Genomic DNA, 21,364 nt, shown 5'->3' with positions numbered 1-21,364 from the left:
CGACAGCTGCAGACAGGCTCAGCTCATGCCAGAGCACCATCTCACATAAAACCACGCACTCTGCCTCCAGGATTGATGAGGCCTTCCATAGGAGTGGCTTACAGGCTATATATGTGTCCAGATATAGGTTTAGATATAGGTATACTATATCTAAGCAAGGGGTGATTACACCCACTTGCCCCAGCTGAGTGATCAGCCAGTTGTGTCAATTTAAGAACCAGCCAGGGGTGGCAAAAGATATGCTGCAGCCCCTGGTAGGCCTTGGATGCACCTATGCCCTGGGCACCTATAGTGCTCTGTACAGGGGCTGATAAGGTGACCCAAGCCAATCTAGTTATGCACCTAGGGTACATGGAATCCATTTTACAGAGAGAGCAGATAGCCTGGGGCCCTGATTAGCAGGGAACCAGGCCAACTAAGTCGAAAACCAGCTAAACACAGGGCAAAAAATCTGGGGTAACCATAGTCAGGTAGCCACCTTCCTACATAACCCCCCCCCAAACAAAAGGAGATAAGGCTATCCTTGGCCAGGTAAGCCGATATTGCCTGAGTGGCCATATAAGGAAGTACCTGCACTAGCATGGGTACCCCCTGTCTCATGGTCCACTAAGCAGTCCCTCACCCTAGGGGTATTAGAGGGTCTCCACCATAGGGAATCACTACCTTGGGTGTGTTTATGCAAAATTAAAGGCTGGTTTGGATATGGAGTATTGAAGTGAGGCTCCACTAATTTTGGGCTCAACTTCCTCCAATTATCTTCCACCATGTGGGCCTTTCTTTCTTCAACTGAGTTGCACTGAGCTCTCAGGGTCAACCTCTGGCTACCTAAAGCTGGAGGCTGGGTCCCTCTGTTTGGCTTGCTGGAGGGACAGTTCAGGTTTGGGCCCTTTGGGTCCCAGGTTTGGCTGTGCCCAACAGAATCCATCTGTGAGAGGTCCCTAACTACTTTTAAGGGGGCTCCCTCAGGAGTTTTTAAAGTTTTCACCTTACTAGGGCTACTAGTTTTGGTGCCCCTAATCTGTTGATGGGGGTGCTTTATTTGACAGGGGGCCCTCTGGGTCTCACTGTCCTTCTTGTCCTCTGCAGCCCTGGGCTGACTAAGGCAAGGTAGAGAGGGGCAGGTTACCTGCTCCAGACTGGATCCCACCTGAGAAGGGTCCACTGCCATCAGAGGCTCTGTCAGGCCAGGCCTAACAACCTCTGGGGCAGTTCCTTCATCAGGGGTAAGATCAGTTCCCTGAGGAGGCTGATCCTGTCCTAATGTCTGGTGAGGGGAAGATTTATCTTCCTCCTCCATGCTCTCAGTTTGGGTGGAGTGATCCATCATTTCAGGCTTCACAACAACCGTATCTGTTTGAGTTTGGGCTGTGGCCATCACAGCCCCACCAACCTTTTCAGGAGGAGACTCAGTTTGGGTTTCTGCTGTTATCATAACAGCTTTGCTATTCTGGTTTGGAAGAGCTTCTGGTAAAGATGGGGCAGAGAGTTGCTCAGCCTTACCAACCTTTTCAGGAAGGACATCTTGAATTGGGGCTATAGCCAGTACAGCCCCACTAACCTTTCGATTGGAATTTACCATTCTAGAATGGATTTCCTGTTCAACCTCAGCCCAGGCTGAGATTTCCAAATCATTACCCAGTAGACAGTCTACAGGCAAGTTTGGTGACACTGCCACTCTCTTTGGGCCAATGACACCTCCCCAGCTGAGACTTACTACTGCCATGGGATGATTTGTTTGGATGCCATCAATGTTTGTTACCTGGTATGTGGCACCTGGTAAAAGTTGCTTAGGGGGGACTATACAGTCAGCCACCATGGTGATGCTAGCCCTTGTGTCTCTAAAAGCTTCAACTTTCAAACCATTGATGATGGGTTCTTGTCTATATTTGCTCAAGGTATTTGGGCAAACAGAGAAGTTGGCAAACCCCATGCCAGTCTCATAAACAAGATTATTTGGGGATGGGGACCTGGATAGGCCAGGGTCCTCCTGGGCTCCAAAAGTAAACCCACCCAGATTCCTGGGTGTGCTCCCACTTCCTGGGGTATTACTGCTGATAGTAACAGGAGGTGTTGGAGCTGGCTTTGGAGGTATGTTTTCTTTATTGCCATTCTTGGGACAACAGCTGTCTGTTTTGTAATGCCCAACCTGTTTACAGGCATGACAATAAGGCTTTTTCTCTGTGGATGAAGTGTCTTGGGACCCACCCCCATTCTTGGAGTTTTGGGGCCCTGGGGAAGTCTTTTCTTTACTTTTATCCCCACCCTTATCTTGAGGCTTGGTAGACTCCTTCTTCTGGTTATTGTCCTGATTCTTAGGCCTAATCCTGGTTCTGACCCATTTATCTGCCCTCTTTCCCAATTCTTGGGGAGAGGTCAAATCTGAGTCCACCAGGTGCTGGTGTAAGAGCTGGTTCTGACAATTACTTAGGATCTGCTCCCTCATAATCAAATTATACAATCCTGTGAAGTCATGTACTTTGCTGCCATTTAGCCAACCCTCCAGAGCCTTAGTTGCACAATCAACAAAATCAGTCCAGTCCTGAGTCTGTGTCTTCTGGGTGTCTCTGAACTTTAACCTGTACTGTTCAGTGGTTAAGCCAAACCCATCTATTAGAACACTCTTCAGGACTTTGTAATTGCTGGCATCCTCATGTCTGACAGTGAGGAGCCTATCTCTCCCTTTCTCTGAAAAGGAGTACCATAAGATTGCTGTCCACTGTTCCTCAGGAACCTGCTGTACCATGCAGGCTCTCTCCAGAGCAGTCATCCATTTGTGGATGTCATCCCCTTCCTGATAGGGGGGCACAATCTTTGTCAGGTTTCTACTATTATAGGACCTGGGTTTCTCTTTAGGAATTTTGCTGCCACCAGTGGCATCTAAGCCACACAATTTTCTTTCTCTTGCTAAAGCAAGTTTAGCTTGAGCCAAGGCTACCTCTTCCCTTTCTATTTGGAGTTGGACAGCCCTCATCCTGGCCCTATGCTCTTTTCTCTGGGAGGAAGTCATCCCTCTTTGAGATTCTCTTGAGGCACTAGAAAGATGAGAGTCCCCTGATGGAGATCTCACCCTCCTGTTGCCTGGGAGAATTTGGTTATGAGATCTGGAGTGGTGCTGGCCCTCTCCATTCTCATGTAGGTCCAAGTTGGCCTGGTTAAGCCTGGCAACCTGTACCTGGTTTCCCCTCTGATCCTGATCTTCAGGCTCTTCTAAATCAGAGCCTTCCTCCTCCTCTTCCTCTGGAAGATTCTCATTCTCAGGGGAGTGTATCCCTTCACCTGATTCTAAGGGAGCCTGACTCACCTTATCTAGGTCATCCTTTTCTAGGAGAGCTACTAGGGAAGGAATGGTAGGGCCTCTGCCCTTTTTTAGCCCCCTGGCTGTGCACAAGGCACTCAGGTCTTTGTGGCTAAGGTTGTCATATCTGGATGTTGTCCCTATAGGATCAACTATTACAGGAGCAGAGCCTGAGGCTCTACCTGTATCAGACATGACTGCTAGTGAGGTGTAAGTGATGCACTTACCTACACTAAGTGGTTTCCTACTGTACCTTGCTAGTGAGTTGTAGTCAGGGTGTGCTAATCCCTTTAATCTACAACTACTAAGTTCAGTAGAACTTAATATGCTAAGCTTTTGATTTATATGTACCTAGAGGTACTTGATGTGATCTTTCAATTTGATAAAGATTGCAATGGTAAAACAAACAGCAAGCTCAAATCCGCACCGCTGCACACCAATGTGAGAAGTTGGCCTGATATGTAGTGTTTCCAATTCTGGAACCACTGGGTATCAGTCCAAACAAACCCCAAAGATGTCTGGTTGTAAGTCAACCTTGTTAGACAAGCTATCCTAGTGGTAGCATGGACTAAGCAGCCTTAAAGGCTTAACTTAAGAGGTCGTGTTAAGCGAGCTGTTTTACCACATACAATCCTGTAATCAAATGAAAGGACACCACACAAGTATATATTATAAAAATATATGTATTTATTTCTAAATTACTCCCCAGTACTCTTTATGAGGAAAGGGGCACAAGCGTTAAATCAAAAGCACTGTTACACATATAAAGTTGCACAATTATGGATGAGGGCGGGTGGCCACTCAGACCATATACTAAAAAAGTGGTATAAGTAACACTTATCGAGCAATGGTTAGGCCTAGGGCCTAGAGATTCGCTGGGAGCAGTCAGGACAGGCAATGAAGAAGTCGGGAGTAGCCCACAGGAGACGGGTGCAGCACGGAAAGTGCGGCGCGCACCAATGCACTGTCAATGGTGCGTAAAAGTTAGTTAAAGTGAATTAAAAGATACTTCCGCTGAACCTAGGAACACAAAACTTTAGACACAGACCCTAGAGGTGTGTACCAGTGTATGGACACCGGCATTGCAATGTTACCTCACCCACAGGCCGTGGGTGCACAGGGTCGAAGTGGCGTCGGGTTCTGTCACGCAGGTTCTTGGTGCTTGAAGCTGTTGCAGCTGCAGGCGCTGTGAAGCAGAAGTGTCCGGTGCGATCCAAGGGTGGATCGAAGTAGAAAAGTACCTGAAAGCAGAGGGGACAGAGTCTGGGCCACTCAGCAGTGACCAGGGTGGAACCAGGACGGAACCAGGCAATGTCGGGCGCAATCAGGCGGTTGTCGATAGGCTTCTCTCCGCTGTCACGTGGGCTCTGGGGCATCTGCGACATCCAGGAGCAGGTCACAATCTGTCCCACGTAGGCTCTCGCCGTCAGCACCGTCGGCTTCAAGATTGCAGCAAACAGCACTTGGCAAAAGCAATCCACGCGGAACCGGGAGATTGCTTATCACTCGAACCAGGAGGGTCAGAGTGGGTGCTCCTTTTCACAGGAGCTGGTGCAGATCTGGAGCAACCAGAAAAGCAAGTCGTATTTCAAGTTTCGTCGGCACAGGGGCCACAAGCCAGCTGGCAAGTGACCGGGCCAACGCGTCGAGACCACACAAGCAGAAGGGCCCCACGCAGCACTCGTCGAGTGTGGAGGGGTGAGCTTTGGTGCAAGTGGAGCGCGGGGCTGGGGCTTCTCAAACCCCGGTGCACAGCTTCGAGGATCACTCGTGGGCTGCACGGTCAGCGTCTCGTGGCCTTTTCAAGATGGCGTGCCCCACGCTTCCGGTCGCCTCCACGGGTCTCAGCTCTGCAGGGACTGTGGATCGGGCAGGTAGAAGGCAGGCAAGCTTGATCTCGTCGATCTCTGTCGCTCGAGTTCCGGCGGGAACTGCAACAAAGCAAGGGTCGAGGGCTGGATGGTGCCTGTTTGCACAGGGTGGTCACTCCTTGACCACAAGGGAGATTCTTCAGTCTTCTCACGTTGTGTAGAAAGTCGAAGGGTCCAGAATTCGTTTCTTATGTTTCTTCAGGATGATCTGAGGTCCGTTGGGACTGCTCCCCCTCTTATTCGAATCTGGGGGGTTGGACATCCTGCTAGGTCCCCTCCTATGGGTGGGACCCAGGAAGGGGGTGGTTACACCCCTCTCCTTTGATCCTGGCCGCGCTGGGACAGGGGCTGGGAGGCCCCAGAACCGGTTTGGCCGGATCCTGCAAGGGGCAGCCTTGTGCTCCCCAGGCAGTGTCTGGTTTCTTTGAAACCTCCCTACTCCAATCCACTATCTCCTGTCTGGGGTGGTTTGACACCGCCCTGTGACAGGAAACTCTTTGTCCAGGCCTCCTCTGCCGGGTTTCGGTCAGCAGCAGGAGGCCAGACCCGTGTCTGTGGCAGGGGCATCCATTTTGTGGATCTGAGGCTCATTTTAAATCAACCGCGTTTCAGTAAAGTAACATGTCATCTCCCTCTAGAAGGGTGGAATGCTACCCCCGTCGCCAGAACTGGCGAGGGGGTAGTATTCCAATTCGTATGACACCTTACACGACATGTTTTGATAAAGCCAAACCAAAGTTGCTATATAACCGCGAGGATTATAAGGCGCTTAAGAGTATATGGTATGGCATTATCCCGGATCAGCTTAGGGAGTTGTTCCCGACAGCTGCAGACAGGCTCAGCTCATGCCAGAGCACCATCTCACATAAAACCACGCACTCTGCCTCCAGGATTGATGAGGCCTTCCATAGGAGTGGCTTACAGGCTATATATGTGTCCAGATATAGGTTTAGATATAGGTATACTATATCTAAGCAAGGGGTGATTACACCCACTTGCCCCAGCTGAGTGATCAGCCAGTTGTGTCAATTTAAGAACCAGCCAGGGGTGGCAAAAGATATGCTGCAGCCCCTGGTAGGCCTTGGATGCACCTATGCCCTGGGCACCTATAGTGCTCTGTACTGGGGCTGATAAGGTGACCCAAGCCAATCTAGTTATGCACCTAGGGTACATGGAATCCATTTTACAGAGAGAGCAGATAGCCTGGGGCCCTGATTAGCAGGGAACCAGGCCAACTAAGTCGAAAACCAGCTAAACACAGGGCAAAAAATCTGGGGTAACCATAGTCAGGTAGCCACCTTCCTACAGTACAGAACATTTTCCAGTTTTCTTTACACATACGGTGCGTTTAGTGGAAGAGATGGCCCAAAGCACAGTCTTTAGTGACTTTACCTTAGTGGTAATTGTGATGAAATCTTTCTGTTGGACTAAACACATATGTGATAATTGGGGCCTTCATTCATGTTCCTGCTAAGGGTGAACACGAATACCCAGCAAAATATATTTACTCAAGATTTCTAGCTTTCAACACATTAGTTAATATGGCTTATTATAGCCTTACAGTCCGCCGTAGTGGGCTCTCTCGGCTATTAAAGGCCTGCTTCAGGGTTAAAGGCCCGAACCGAAAGCCTGACCCCAGCACAAGTGTGGAGCGCTCACAAGGAAATCCTGAAACAGCAGGACAAGTTTGTGCAACAGCTGTTGTAAGCAATTGAACACAAGAGAAGCATATCTTATTACAAGGATACACACTAAGAGGTTGAGAAGGTATCATCATTGTTAATTATAATGGTAAAAATGATTTATAAAGCGCACGTACACCCGATGATTTCATGGCGCTATAAAGGCTCAGAGAATGTTAACGGACAGCTTTAAATATACTTCAGTTATAGGCTTGTGCAAATAGCCATGTTTTAAGGGATTTCCTAAATTGCATTAGCTCAGTACAGGAACGTATCTCAAACGGGAAAGTGTTCCACAATCTAGTAGCAAGAGTTGCAAATCTACGGCCGCCCTGACGAACTCGTCTGAAAACGCCGATGGTAAGAAGTGTGAGGTGGGCAGAGCGAAGGTTCCGTGAAGGGGTATGTCTAGATATTAAGGAGTTGATAAATTTGGGCTTGCTGCCATACAAAGATTTGAAGATAAGGCAGCCCGCCTTAAAGGCACAACGTTGGGAGATTGGGAGCCAGTGAAGTATCCTCAGCAGAGGGGTGGCAGGCTGCCACCTGGGTTGATGCAAGATCAGTCTGGCCGCCTGGTTTTGGGCCATCAGTAGTTGTTTAAACAGGTAGATAGGCATGCCCAAATAAACAGAGTTTGCATAGTCTAGGAGAGACAGGACAGTGGCAACCACCACTTGGATCAAGGTTTCCTGAGTGAAGAAATCGATGGATTTTTTTGATCTTCCTTATTTGAAAGAAACATTTGGAAATGACCATGCCGACCTGGGTTTTAAGTGTCAGGCCATGGTTGAGGGTAACTCCTAATGTTTTGGCCGAGTGGGAGGCCGAAGGGGAAGGACCTAACTCTGAAGGCCAGTAATGAGGACCCCATAATATAGGGCTGTCCCCAATAAGAACAAGTTCAGTCTTTCCAGGGTTTAACTTAAGATGGTTCTGGTCCATCCACTGTTGGATGTGTAACATAGTGGCCTGAAATTCGGTGATAGAACTTGTGGATTAATCGATTGGAAAAACTAGTTGTAGGTCATATGCACAGTTAAAAACTGTTATATTCCTGTCTTTCAGGGACTGGATTAAAGGGCAGATATAAAGATTGAACAAATGGGGAGAAAGAGCAGAGCCCTGTGGTACACTACAGTTGGTTTGGCGCGGTGGGGCCATAAAGTGGCCTAGGCGGACAGCCTGGAAGCGGTCCTCCAAAAAAGAGGAGAGCCAACAAGCTGCAGTACCCAGCATGCTGGCTTGTTTGACACGGTCGACCAAAATAGCATGGTCGACCTTGTCAAGGCAGAAGAGAGGTCCAAAAGGACCAGTGCTTGAGGAGAGCGTTTATCCGCACCGTCTCGGAGAGTGTCCAGGACAGCAAGATTGACAGTTTCAGTCGAATGGGCTTTCCGAAACCCTGCCTGATAGGAGTAAAGAGATTTAGATTCTTCCAGGAAGGTTGACAGGCATTTGGCTACGTGAGTCTCTAGTACTTTTGCTAAGAACGGGAGTAGGGGGATGGGGCAATAGTTAGGTAAAAGTGTAGGGTCTGCACCGGGTTTCTTCAGAAGAGGGACCACATTGGCTTTCTTAAATGCTTTTGGAACTTGACCGGTAGTAAGTGACACATTCAGTAGGTGGGTCTGGGTAGACTAATAAACAGTCCTTGAGTATGTGGGGAGGGCAGCAGTCAGAAGGGGCTCCAGATTTGACTTTGACAAGGAGCTCCTGAAGAGTCTCAGTACTAATGTGGGGAACACAGTTAAGAGTACAATCGTTGCTATGTGGAATGGTAGCAGGTGACATTGGAGGGTGCAAAGGGATGCTGGCTTTTATGGTTATAATTTTTCAATTAAATAGTCATTAACAGAATTACAGAGAACTTGAGAGGGCATGACTTTTGTAAGAACCCTGTCTGGGTTGGACAATTCGTTCATGATAACGAAGATTTCTTTGGAGCTTTTGTTAGAATTGAGAATGCGTGAAGAAAAGTGAGCAGCTTTCGCTGCGGTGATGGTCTTCATGTATTCTTTCCGAGCTGATAAATACAACAATTTCTTATCAGAGGAATATTCACATCGCCACTGCCTCTCTAGTTGGCGTAAGGCCATTTTCTGGGTTTTAAGTTCAGGAGAGAACCATCTCTGAGCCTCAGCACGTCGAGCTAATTTGATTTTCCTAATAGGTGCGTACTTATTGCTGGCCTCAAGAAGCCATTGGGAGAGGTTTGCCTCAGTGTCGTTGACGACAATTCCCCTTGGACGGGGTGGTGGTGGTCATGGTGTCAAGAAAGTCTTTTTTATTGATGGCATTCCATTTCCTGGCATAGCCACCTTCAGCTGTTCTGATTTTATGACGAGTTGACATTGTGATCATGAATTTTAGAAGGTGATGGTCACTCCGGACACATGGGTCAATTGTGGGGGTTGAAGTGGTCATGCCGCTAGTCCACACTTGATCTAGAATGTGCCCTTCACATGAGTGGGAGAGGAGACTTGCTGCATAAAATTTAAGTAAGTAAGGAGGTCAGACAGCTCAGCCAATTGAGGTCCTTCAAGGGGGTCATTGTAACAGTAATTAAGATCACCTATAAGGAGGACCTTAGCGTACTCGGTGGTGAGTTTCGTTATCTGCTCGATAAGTAGGAGGGAAAAGTGAGTCATCTGATACGGAGGCCTGTAAACTAATACACAGACAAAGGTGTCCATGGTGGAGTCTAGTTGATTTACTATGTTATCCGTCTCGCTGAGAGGGAGAGAGGACAGGGTGCTGAACCTAAAGTTGGAGTTGATAATGGCTGCGACCCCCCCTCCCATTTTACCTTATGAGCGGTTGGCATAAATGATGTGATAGTTAGGGGGTATGGCTGCTAGCAGATCAGGGGCGGAGTCTTCAGTAAGCCAAGTTTCTGTTAACAGCAGCAAATCAGGTGTATCAGTGAGCAAAAGAAGAAGAATATCAAGCTGGTGTTTTACGAGGGAGCGTGTATTAAGATTGAAGACAGATAGAGGCCTGGGCTGAGGTTTCACCAGGTGAGGAGAGCCCTGTTCAAAGGTGGTAGAGATCTGGATTTCAGGGAAATCACATCTTGCAGAGAGGATTCCTTGCTCCGTGAGTGAAACCTGTTTTCCACGAGCAAGATATGAAATGGGGGAATGTATCAAATTGTATCAAATTTAGGGTGTCCGAGGAGTAGGTAATAGCTCGGGCATGCTGCCTGGGCCCTGGGCCCTGGGTCCCGATGGGCGCGGACGGGCGTAGATGGGCTTGCCTTTGGCGCGCCTTGAAATGAAAGGAGATTGGTTTCACATGATTTATTTCATGGGTCATTGTCTAGACTTTCCTTTGTGTGCTTTTTTCAGTGGCCATATTTCACCTTTGGGAAATGTCTCCTCTGGTTTTCATTTTGTCCCTCTGCTGGTGACCGGAGCCGGACTCCTGGTGAGGGTAATTTGGTCATTTAGATTTTCGTGACATTTTCCAGACTTAAAGTCTTCCCATCAATTTTGGCAGTTTGACCTTTGCTGTTTTTTAATAGACAGGCACGAGCCGCTTGCTCTGAGTGCATTGTCAGTTTTGTGTGCACCATTACCGTTGCATGGTGTTCCCACAACATGCGTAGACCTTGCTGTGATGTCTTGTCACTGTCTCCTAGGTGAGCTGTTTCTGGCACTGTGCTCTACAGAGCCACTGTGAGCCATCCGGCGAGCGTCTCCACATCGTGCCACCATCTTGTGTTTAAAAAGCAATCACAAGGAGATGATGGACGGAGCGCTGAACCTTTTCAGATACTCACCCACAGTCACAGATCGGGGTTGAATCCATCATCATTCTTTAGCTCACTTCGCCATCTCAGTTCAGACCCAGCTATATGCAGATCAGTCTGAACCTGTGCCTCATGGGAACAGTCCAGCCTGACCTGCCAAGCCAAGTCTTCCCTGAACTGGAAACAAGCCTCCTGGGACCAGTTTCTGGGTAACACCCTACATCAGCCAGGCTAGCTTGAATCTAGTGGGAAAGTGAACAAGGGACCCATGCCTGGGCATACCCTAACGACTTAGGGCAAACAAAGCAAACACAAGGAGAGGATGGACGGAGCGCTGAAACTTTTCAGACACTCACCCTCAGTCAAACATCTGGGTTGAATCCATCATCATTCTTTATCTCACTTCGCCACCTCAGTTCAGACCCAGCTATATGCAGATCAGTCTTGACCTTGTGCCTCATCAATCAATCAATCAATGACACTTATAAAGCGCGCTACATACCCGTAGGGTCTCAAGGCGCTGGGGGGGGGGGGGGGTGCCGCTACTGCTCGAACAGCCAGGTCTTCAGCTTCTTCCTGAAGGAGAGGTGGTCTTGTGTCAGGCGCAGGTCGGGAGGGAGGGAGTTCCAGGTCTTGGCGGCCAGGTAGGAGAAGGACCTTCCTCCTGTAGTCGCTCTTCGGATGCGGGGGACGGCGGCGAGGGTGTGGTTGGCTGATCGGAGGTGGCGTTTGGGAGCGTAGAAGTTGACTCGGCTGTTGAGGTAGCTCGGGCCTTGGTCGTGTAGGGCTTTGTGTGCGTGGGTGAGGAGGCGGAAGGTGATTCTTTTGTTGACGGGGAGCCAGTGAAGGTCTCTCAGATGTCCGGAGATGTGGCTGGTTCGTGGGATGTCGAGGATGAGTCTGGCTGAGGCGTTCTGGATCCGCTGGAGTCTCTTCTGGAGCTTGGCGGTGGTCCCGGCGTAGAGGGCGTTGCCGTAGTCCAGTCGGCTGGTGACGAGGGCCTGGGTGACGGTCTTCCTGGTCTCGGTGGGGATCCACCAGAAGATCTTCCGTAGCATGCGTAGGATGTTGAAGCACGCCGAGGAGACGTTGTTGACTTGCCTGGTCATGGAGAGGGAGGAGTCCAGGATGAAGCCCAGGTTGCGTGCATGGTCTGTCGGTTTGGGTGCGGTGCCCAGGGCGGGAGGCCACCAGGAGTCGTCCCAGGCGGAGGGTGAGGGGCCCAGGATGAGGACCTCCGTCTTGTCCGAGTTCAGTTTCAGGCGGCTGGTCGTCATCCACTCGGCTACTTCTTTCATCCCTTCGTGCAGGTTGGCTCTGGCGGCGGTGGGGTCGTTGGTCAGGGAGAGGATCAGCTGGGTGTCGTCGGCGTAGGAGATTATGCTGAGGTTGTGTTTGCGTACGATGGCCGCGAGGGGGCTCATGTAGACGTTGAAGAGGGTGGGGCTCAGAGATGATCCTTGAGGGACGCCGCAGATGACTTCGGAGGCCTCTGATTTGTACGGTGGTAGGCGGACTCTCTGTGTTCTTCCGTCGAGGAAGGAGATGATCCATTCCAGCGCCTTGTCCTGGATTCCGATGTTGCTGAGGCGCCGTACTAGGGTGCGGTGGCAGACCGTGTCGAATGCCGCGGAGAGGTCTAGGAGGATGAGGGCCGCTGTTTCTCCATTGTCCATCAGGGCTCGGATGTCATCGGTGGCGGCGATGAGGGCGGTCTCGGTGCTGTGATTGGCTCGGAAGCCGGACTGTGAGGGGTCGAGGGATCCGTTCGTCTCGAGGAAGGCGGCCATCTGCTTGTTGACGGTCTTCTCGATGACTTTGGCTGGAAACGGGAGGAGCGAGATGGGGCGGTAGTTCTTGAGGTCGGTGGGGTCCGCTGTTGGTTTCTTGAGTAGAGCGCTGAGTTTGGCGTGTTTCCAGCTCTCAGGGAAGATGGTGGTGTCGAAGGATGTGTTGATGATGTCTCGCAGGTGGGGTGCGATGACAGCGTCGGCCTTGTTGAAGACGTGGTGAGGGCAGGGGTCGGTCGGTGATCCGGAGTGGATGGAGTTCATCGTGCGGATGGTGTCTTCGGTGCTGATCGGGGTCCAGGCGTGGAGGGTGGTGGTGGGGGGTGGTTGTTCGGTCATGGTGTGCGTTGGTTGGTTGTAGAAGCTGTTGTGTATGTCCGCGATCTTGTTGTGGAAGTATGAAGCGAGGGAGTTGCAGAGGTCTTGCGATGGGGTGATGTCGTTGTTTCCTGCGCTGGGGTTGGAAAGCTCTTTCACGATGTTGAAGAGTTCCTTGCAGTTGTGTGCGTTGTTGTCCAACCGGTCCTTGAATGCTGTTTTCTTGGCGGCGCGGATCAGCTGGTGGTGTTTCCGGGTGGCAAGTTTGAGGGATGTCCTGTTGTCCGGTGTCGGTTCCTTTCTCCAGACTTTCTCGAGGGCTCGGCAGTTCTTCTTGGAGCTCTTGAGTTCGTCAGTGAACCATGGAGCTTTCTTGCTGCCGGGTCTGCTAGGCGGGGTCCTCAGTGGGGCGAGTTCGTCCGCGCAGTTGCTGATCCACTTCGTGAGGTTGTCGGCGGCCTGGCTGGGGTTCGCTGAGCTGGCGGGAGGGTGCTGGCTCAGGGAGGTGGCGAGCTGGTCTGCTGTGATCTTGTTCCAGCTTCTGCGGGCGGCCTGTTGCTGGTGTTGGTGGGTCGTCGTTCTCTTGAAGGTGAAGTGGACGCAGCTGTGGTCCGTCCATTGAAGCTCTGTGGCGTGGCTGAAGTCGATGTCTGTGCTGGAAGAGAAGACTGCGTCGAGTGTGTGTCCGGCGAGGTGGGTGGGGGTGGACACCAGTTGCTTGAGTCCCAGGTTGGCGAGGTTGTCGAGCAGGGTGGTGGTGTTGCGGTCGTTGTTGTTCTCTAGATGGAAGTTGAGGTCTCCCAGGAGGATGTAGTCAGCGGAGGGGAGGGCGTGCGGGCTGACGAAGTCGGCGATGTCCTCGCTGAATTGTGTGCGTGGTCCAGGGGGTCGGTAGATCAGGGTGCCTCTGAGGGTGGTGTTCGGGTTGGTGTGGATCTGGAAATGCAGGTGTTCGGCGCTGGTCAGGGTGTTGTCGGTGCTGGTCGTGAGACGGATGGTGTTCCTGTGGATGATGGCGATGCCTCCTTCCATCTGGTTGGCGTTTCGGTCCCTCCGGACGATCTTGTAGCCCTCTGGGATAGCGATGGCGATGTCGGGAGCTGAAGAGGCGTTCATCCAGGTCTCCGTGAGGAAGGCAACGTCAGGGGCTGTGGCGTCTAGAAGGTTCCAGAGTTCGATGGTGTGTCTGTGGACGGAGCGGGTGTTGAGCAGGATGCACTTGAGGTGGGTGCTGCTGGTGTTCGACTTGGCGGGTGCTGGTGCGAGGCTGGTCCGGATGCAGGAGAACTTGCAGGCGTGGCAGCTGAAAGGTCCGTGGGTACGTCGTGGAGTGGCTTGGTGGCATTCTGGGAGTCGGCCGGTGTTGAGTGCGGTGAGGGTGGCGGCGGAGTACGTCAGGCGGGTCGGTCGGGGTCTTCGGGGGCCAGGGGTCCTGGCGCTGGACGCGATCCGGTCGCGGACGGGCATAGACGGGCTTACCTTTGGCGCGCCTTCGGCGCACAATCGGCGCGCCCGCTGCGCATTCGCACGGTCGCCATTTAAAGGCGAAGTGCGCGGGTGGGCGGAGCAGCTGGGAGGCGGGAGCGGGGAGGGAACAGAAGAGAAAAGGGGCGGGGCTAATGGCGGTGGCGGGAAGCGGGAGCGGGGAGGGAGAGCGGGGGGCGGCGAGGTAGGCGGGCAAACAGGAAGGAGACAAGCACAAATGCACAAAAGGAGGGCAAAAACACGAAGAAGAAACGGTACAAAAATACAGGCAGCAATGCAGGTCAAAACGGAGGCAAAACAGTTAACAAACGATCATACGGCATACAAAGAAACAAGCACAAATTTCGGTCAAAAAAACGGCGAAAACCAAAGGGGAGCGCTCAAGGCGGCAGCGAGGCCGGCGCTGAGGCAGAAGGCAGGCACTGGGGCACACGCAGCAGCTGGTGGCCGTGCGGCCCGGGGGTGTCCCACAAGTGGGTCACACTCACCTGCGTCGCACGGTCGCCATTTAAAGGCCAAGTGCGCGGGTGGGCGGAGCAGCTGGGAGGCGGGAGCGGGGAGGGAACAGAAGAGAAAAGGGGCGGGGCTAATGGCGGTGGCGGGAAGCGGGAGCGGGGAGGGAGAGCGGGGGGCGGCGAGGTAGGCGGGCAAACAGGAAGGAGACAAGCACAAATGCACAAAAGGAGGGCAAAAACACGAAGAAGAAACGGTACAAAAATACAGGCAGCAATGCAGGTCAAAACGGAGGCAAAACAGTTAACAAACGATCATACGGCATACAAAGAAACAAGCACAAATTTCGGTCAAAAAACCGGCGAAAACCAAAGGGGAGCGCTCAAGGCGGCAGCGAGGCCGGCGCTGAGGCAGAAGGCAGGCACTGGGGCACACGCAGCAGCTGGTGGCCGTGCGGCGCGGGGGTGTCCCACAAGTGGGTCACACTCACCTGCGTCGCACGGTCGCCATTTAAAGGCCAAGTGCGCGGGTGGGCGGAGCAGCTGGGAGGCGGGAGCGGGGAGGGAACAGAAGAGAAAAGGGGCGGGGCTAATGGCGGTGGCGGGAAGCGGGAGCGGGGAGGGAGAGCGGGGGCGGCGAGGTAGGCAGGCAAACAGGAAGGAGACAAGCACAAATGCACAAAAGGAGGGCAAAAACACGAAGAAGAAACGGTACAAAAATACAGGCAGCAATGCAGGTCAAAACGGAGGCAAAACAGTTAACAAACGATCATACGGCATACAAAGAAACAAGCACAAATTTCGGTCAAAAAACCGGCGAAAACCAAAGGGGAGCGCTCAAGGCGGCAGCGAGGCCGGCGCTGAGGCAGAAGGCAGGCACTGGGGCACACGCAGCAGCTGGTGGCCGTGCGGCGCGGGGGTGTCCCACAAGATACTCACCCTCATGGGAACAGTACAGCCCTAACTGCATAGCCAGGTCTTCCTTGAACCTGAAACAAACATCCTGGGACCGGGTTCTGGGTAACACCATTCATCAGCCAGGCTAGCTTGAATCCAGTGGCAAAGTGAGCAAGGGACCCACGTCTGGGCATACCCTGCCAACTTAGGGAAAACAAAGCAAACACAAGGAGATGACGGACGGAGCTCTGAAACTTTTCAGACACTCACCCCCAGTCAAAAATCTGGGTTGAATCCATCATCATTCTTTAGCTCACTTCGCCACCTCAGTTCAGACCCAGCGATATGCAGCTCAGTTTTGACTCTGTGTCTCAGAGGAACAGTCCAGCCCGAACTGCCAAGACAGGTCTTCCCTGAAGCAGAAACAAGCATTCTGGGACCCGTTTCTGGGTAACACCCTTCATCAGTCAGGCTAGCTTGAATCCAGTAGCAAAGTGAGCAAGGGACACATGAGGCATGGTGAGCAAAAGAATGATGGATTTAACACAGATCTCTTGACTGGGGGTGAATGTTTCGATTTGTTCTGCATTCCCTCCATCAACTGTGTGTCTTTTACCATCTTGTGTTTAGTGGCAGCACTTTACATGCTCCTCTGCATACGGCAGTTTTGACGTCCTTTATGCTGGCTTGTCGTCTTTGGTTTTTTTTTTACAACCGACATGCTTAGGAAAATATGGTATTTTACACGCTTACCTCCTGCCGCAACGCTGTTATTATCACTTGTCTTTGTCATCGAGTCACAGCAGAGGCAGTCGCTGTACTGTTGTTCATGCTCTACAAGCAAGCTGTTGTGAAGCAATGTGTGGGTTTGTCTTTAATCAGCAACCCAGTGGAATTGTAGACAAAGGACTAGCCACGTCCAACTATCTATTGTCTTGTAAGTCATTTCATGTGAACATTTGCTCACAGGTGTGCTTCAGTCAAAGTGAGGCATGAACCAGTTTATGCAGGACATTTTTCTTTTCTTTTTTTTTCTGCAGGGCATAATACTGTTCATTTCTGGTTATATTGTGAGGGTTATTCGCACATACATGGTTCGTGTGTCGAAGCCTTTCATTTGGGATGTTAGAGTGGGTTCTAGTCCTATTTCTACTGTTGCATTGTCTTAGTCTATGTAGTGCAATATATATATATGACCTTATGTACCCAATCTAGCAGCAGATTAATTTGGCTTTTTGTTCACAGGATCTTCAGCAAGTCTCCAGTGGTGCTTGCTTTGTGCAGGACGTGTGGGGACTTCCACTGCTTTCTTCCTCCCTTGTCTCCCCTCTTCCCCCTATTCTCTGGTACTGCTTTGACCTTGTTGGGTGGTCTAGTGGTAGAGGGAAGTTGGGGACTTTTCATCAGTCTCCTGCCTCTCGTCCCCACAGAGACCTCAGGTGAGCCTGACAATTATGCGGTTGTGCTCGTTCCCTGCCCTATGCGACACAGTGCACAGTGGGAGCCCAGGCACCTGCTGGGGAGGCGAGTCACCCACAAGGTTACACTGCGGATTCCTCTTAATTTGAAGTGTATGGCAGTTCAACAATTACTGCTCCCCTTACGAGCTGGGGCCGGCCCGTGCCAACTCGAGTCCTACGGACTCAACGGGCCCGACGCAACCAGTACGCGATGCATGAACCTCTGTTGCTCTTTGTGCCACCCACAGCTCGCAACCTGAAAACAGCTACCATCTCGGCCCCCGGTCGATAGGAAACAGACCGTATTGGGTGACTGGGCTTGCCAAAGCCACTCTAAGGCATGTGCACCCACACAACCAGGCATCCCCGTACTGCCCTGCCACTCAAACACGGGTGAAAAGAAAACAACTGCTTGCCCTGCCACCTAAAAACCACATAGCCAGTCTACCTAGTTCTCAAAGGGACAACCGGCCTCAGGAACCCCAAATCACCACGACAACCACACCACCTCTGGCCTGTGGCAAGACTTGAGCAGCTGCCACCCATGCCTTTGACAGCAGAACGAAGGCGCCTACCCACGCTGCTGAGCCCGTCCGCACCTAGTGCTCTCCCAAATTGGGCCTCGAGGGCAGGCACGCAGGTCACACCAGACCACGCAGCATCCGGGTGGGTGGCCGACCTCTCCGCCAAAGTTGGCACACAAGGCCTCCCCCAGGAAAAACCCGCATCCCACCATTCCCGAGCCGTGCAGCTTGTGGACATCACAGGGTGCAGGGCAGGAGCAATTTGCACCCGAAACTTGGAACCCTAAGATCTTTTTTGTTTTGGAAACCAGATCAGTAGGCTGCAGGCTGGGCATAGTTTGAGGGTAAGGAGCAACGCGGGGCGAAAAACTAAAGTTCCGCTGCCACCCGGGGATTAGCAAGCCGGGGAGGGGATCTTTCCTCCCCCAGAGGCATGTGGATAGTTGCAGTCCCAGGTGAGGGGGAGCCTTGCGGCACCTGCAGCTCTCCCCCCAACACGACATGGAGCCTACCCCTGACTGGGCAATCCCCGTGGCAGAGCCAGTGGAGAGGGGGAATCCTTGCCCTCCCCAACCAACGCATTATCCGGCTCGAGCAGGACGGAGTCCGGACCTGACCCCGCTGAAAATAGAACAGCGGAGGGGATCCTGGTTGCTCTGCCATAACCCTGCAGGGGCCGCTGCTTCATATGCCCCGGGAGCTGGCTTACCCACCCCCCAGATGGACTGCAGCCAAGGCAATGACCGGGCCCAGCAGCCCTGCCTAAGGGGAACGGGGGTGTGGTTTAGGCACTCACCACAGTCAGCTAATGAGATCCCTGGAGCATCAAGGCAGCATAACAAGAGGGCGACCAGTGGGCGGGAGAGGTATAAGAACCGCTCCCCCGCCCCCTCCTGCCCAGAAGTGGCGCGGGCATGGGGGACTCTCGAGGGTCTCAAACACTGGGAGGCTGACTTGTGCCATCCTGTGGCATTAAGCGGGGGCTGCCCTCTTAGGAGAACTGCATTGTCGCGTCTACTTATCGTGGGCTTAGGAGGCGGTGGTGGCTGCAGTTAAATTGCCTGCTTTACTTACGTCTCAGCTCGAAAGAGTTAGAAAAGTCGATTTTCCACTTTGAATTGCAATAGAAATCCTGGAAACACGACGCCTACCTGTAAATGTTCAAATAATTTTCTAGTTATAAGAAACGTGTCCACTTACATTTTCATTTAGGCAACAGTTCTTTGCAGATGACATGGGGGCACTAAAAGAATTCATCGTCAATTAAAGGGGCCTGTAGAGGCTTGCTAAGATCTGAGTCTCTTCTGCCTGATTTGTAGACGCTGCATCTTCTTTTTGGAACTTTCAATATGAAGTTTGATAGTAAGTTAATCTTGAGATAATTCGGATAAACAAAACCCAGAGAAAAACAAATTTATGGCCGAAACTAGGTCTCATTTTATATTGTGTAGCATGTATTGAATGCTTTCCTTTGTAGAACTTTGCTATCTCATCCATCCTTTGAGAGAAGAGGGTCTGCAATCCAGCTTCTAGCAATAAATATCAGCCCATCCGTTGAATCTGCTTTATTTGCACCTTATACCATTAGTGCTTTCCATTTGTGGACCACACTGATTCACCAGCCATCCTGTCTCAACAGGAGGATAGATTCGACCTCCACACTCCAAGCATCCCTGGCCAATTCTATGAAATAGATTGGACAGTGAGGACTGTTGTATCATCAGGTATGTACTGTGTCTTAATCTCCAAAACAAAACCCCAAAAATAGAGGAAACAAAGAGTCAGACAGCCCAGATACAATCCATGAGAAATAAGTTCAAAAATCAATGAAACAAAATCTCACTTGAAACAAAATTAAATAAATACAATGAAGCATACAGATGTGGTGTCAGGGATGAAACAAAAAAAGTCAGAGTGAAGAAATACCACAGAAAGTAGTATTGTACCCAGAACAACTACCACCTACTGGGTATAATTCATGCTATATGTGTACCTTCTTTTCATGCAATAATCTTGTGGTGGAGCTTTTACTAATATAAATTATTCATATTATACTCTCTCCAAATCAAAATTTTGTGGATATATTTGTACGATAGAATACCATATTTCAAAGAGTATACAGCAGTTTAAAATGTTTGTTCCATGAAAATCTAAGCTGAGATAACAATTTTAGGCACACATATTCTGCAATGAATAATTGCCCTATCTCTGAAAGACAAATGATAAAACCCCAATAAAATTATTGTGCAACAGACAATATTTGTTGATAGCATGTTTGAAAGAAACCAATGTATTTTGAACATCTGCAAAAGATGAAATTAGGAGCTTTGGAGAAGACCACAAACAGAAACTTAAAAGTCAAACCAGCTAGTCAAAATATGTATTCACATTGCTGGTGTGTTTTATTTCAGCCTGCCTTCAAAACACAATAAATCTGGACAAATGGAAGGAGAGAATCTTACTTCAGAGGAACAGTTCCTGATTATAGGGTTTTCGGATCTTCCACTGCTGCAAGTTCCCCTTTTTATTGCATTTATTACAATTTACGTGATGACTCTGATTGGAAACCTTCTTATCATGTCCATAGTATACTCCAGCTCAAACCTGCACACCCCCATGTATTTCTTTCTTATAAATGTGGCCTTCATTGACATCACTAGCATCTCAGTTACTTTCCCACATATGCTGATACACTTCTTTCAGACAGGCACAACCATTTCTCTCACCAAATGTCTGCTGCAGATATATCTGTGTATTTTCTTGATGGGGACAGAATTCCTTATCCTCACAGTTATGGCCTATGATCGGTATGCGGCCATCTGTCATCCCTTACATTACATGAGCATCATGAACAAAAATATGTGCATACAGCTGGCCACTGGAAGTTGGCTTGGTGGCATCTTGATCCCGCTTCCACACATAATACTAATCTCTAGGCTCTCCTACTGTCAGTCCCACACCATCAACCACTTCTTCTGTGATTTTACTGCACTTATGAAGCTAACTTGCACCAGCATCCACGGTATTGAGACACTGAACTATGTTATTGGATCTATTTTTGCACTGTTACCCTTAATTATTGTCTTCACATCATATGTCAAGATCATTTCATCAATACTGAACATGAAGTCGATAGAGGGGAGGCGCAAGACCTTTTCAACCTGTGGTTCCCATCTTACTGTGATTATTTTATTCTTTGGGTCTGTTTGTTCCATATACATGAGACCAACATCAAAAGTTTCTATAAAAGAGAACAAGATCCTGGCTTTACTCTACACGGCTGTTCCTCCACTGTGCAACCCCATCATATACAGCCTGAAAAACGAAGGCTTTGCAAAGGGCTTCAGGAAGACAAAAAGCAATATTGACTAAAGGACCAAAACAACCCACAATTTTTACAAGTCGTTTACCGCCTTAACCGCAACGACAATTCCTCCGCGGTGCAGGCGTTCTGATGAGTGGGCGGGGCTGCAACGGCCGTTGGCCGTTCGACGGGAGCACGGAACGTGTTAAACTTTAATGTCAAAATGTAACTGCAAGCTGTGGATGGATTCATGTCCAACAAAAAACCTTAATACTCATTGCTGGGTGTTTGGGTGACCCTTTATAACAACACATACCATGCACATAAATGTAGGGTAGCCAGGTGTAGCTGCTCCTGCCTCTCTTTCCCTTTGTTACCCTTTGCTCTGCTGTTACTGGCCCTGGTCTCATGAGCCAAATGGGCAGTTATATACAAAAGTAAACAAGGTTGACTGGGTCTTGTTTACTTTCTGTAGTTCCACCTCCTTTTTCCTCTAATAATTCAGCAGCATGTGAGAGTGTGAGAGAGGATC

The 21,364-nt window shown here is 50.4% G+C and overlaps 1 protein-coding gene across 1 annotated transcript; it reads left to right on the top strand.

Moving 5' to 3' along the window:
- The first annotated feature begins 19,970 nt into the window (after positions 1–19,970).
- LOC147700628 (olfactory receptor 1G1-like) lies at positions 19,971–20,900 on the top strand. The gene has a single exon (XM_086929146.1). The coding sequence runs from the start codon at positions 19,971–19,973 to the stop codon at positions 20,898–20,900; it is 930 nt and encodes a 309-aa protein (XP_086785272.1).
- Positions 20,901–21,364: the final 464 nt, after the last annotated feature.

The sequence above is a fragment of the Lissotriton vulgaris genome, chromosome 7 (assembly GCF_964263255.1).
Source record: "Lissotriton vulgaris chromosome 7, aLisVul1.2, whole genome shotgun sequence".
NCBI classification, from domain to species: domain Eukaryota; kingdom Metazoa; phylum Chordata; class Amphibia; order Caudata; family Salamandridae; genus Lissotriton; species Lissotriton vulgaris.
The sequence above is the reverse complement of the archived record's forward strand: the minus strand, read 5'-3'. Positions and strand labels throughout refer to the sequence as shown.

What these genes read in the sequence shown, in the direction of transcription:
- LOC147700628 (XM_086929146.1), top strand. Translation starts at nt 19,971, where the DNA reads ATGGAAGGAGAGAATCTTACTTCAGAGGAACAGTTCCTGATTATAGGG.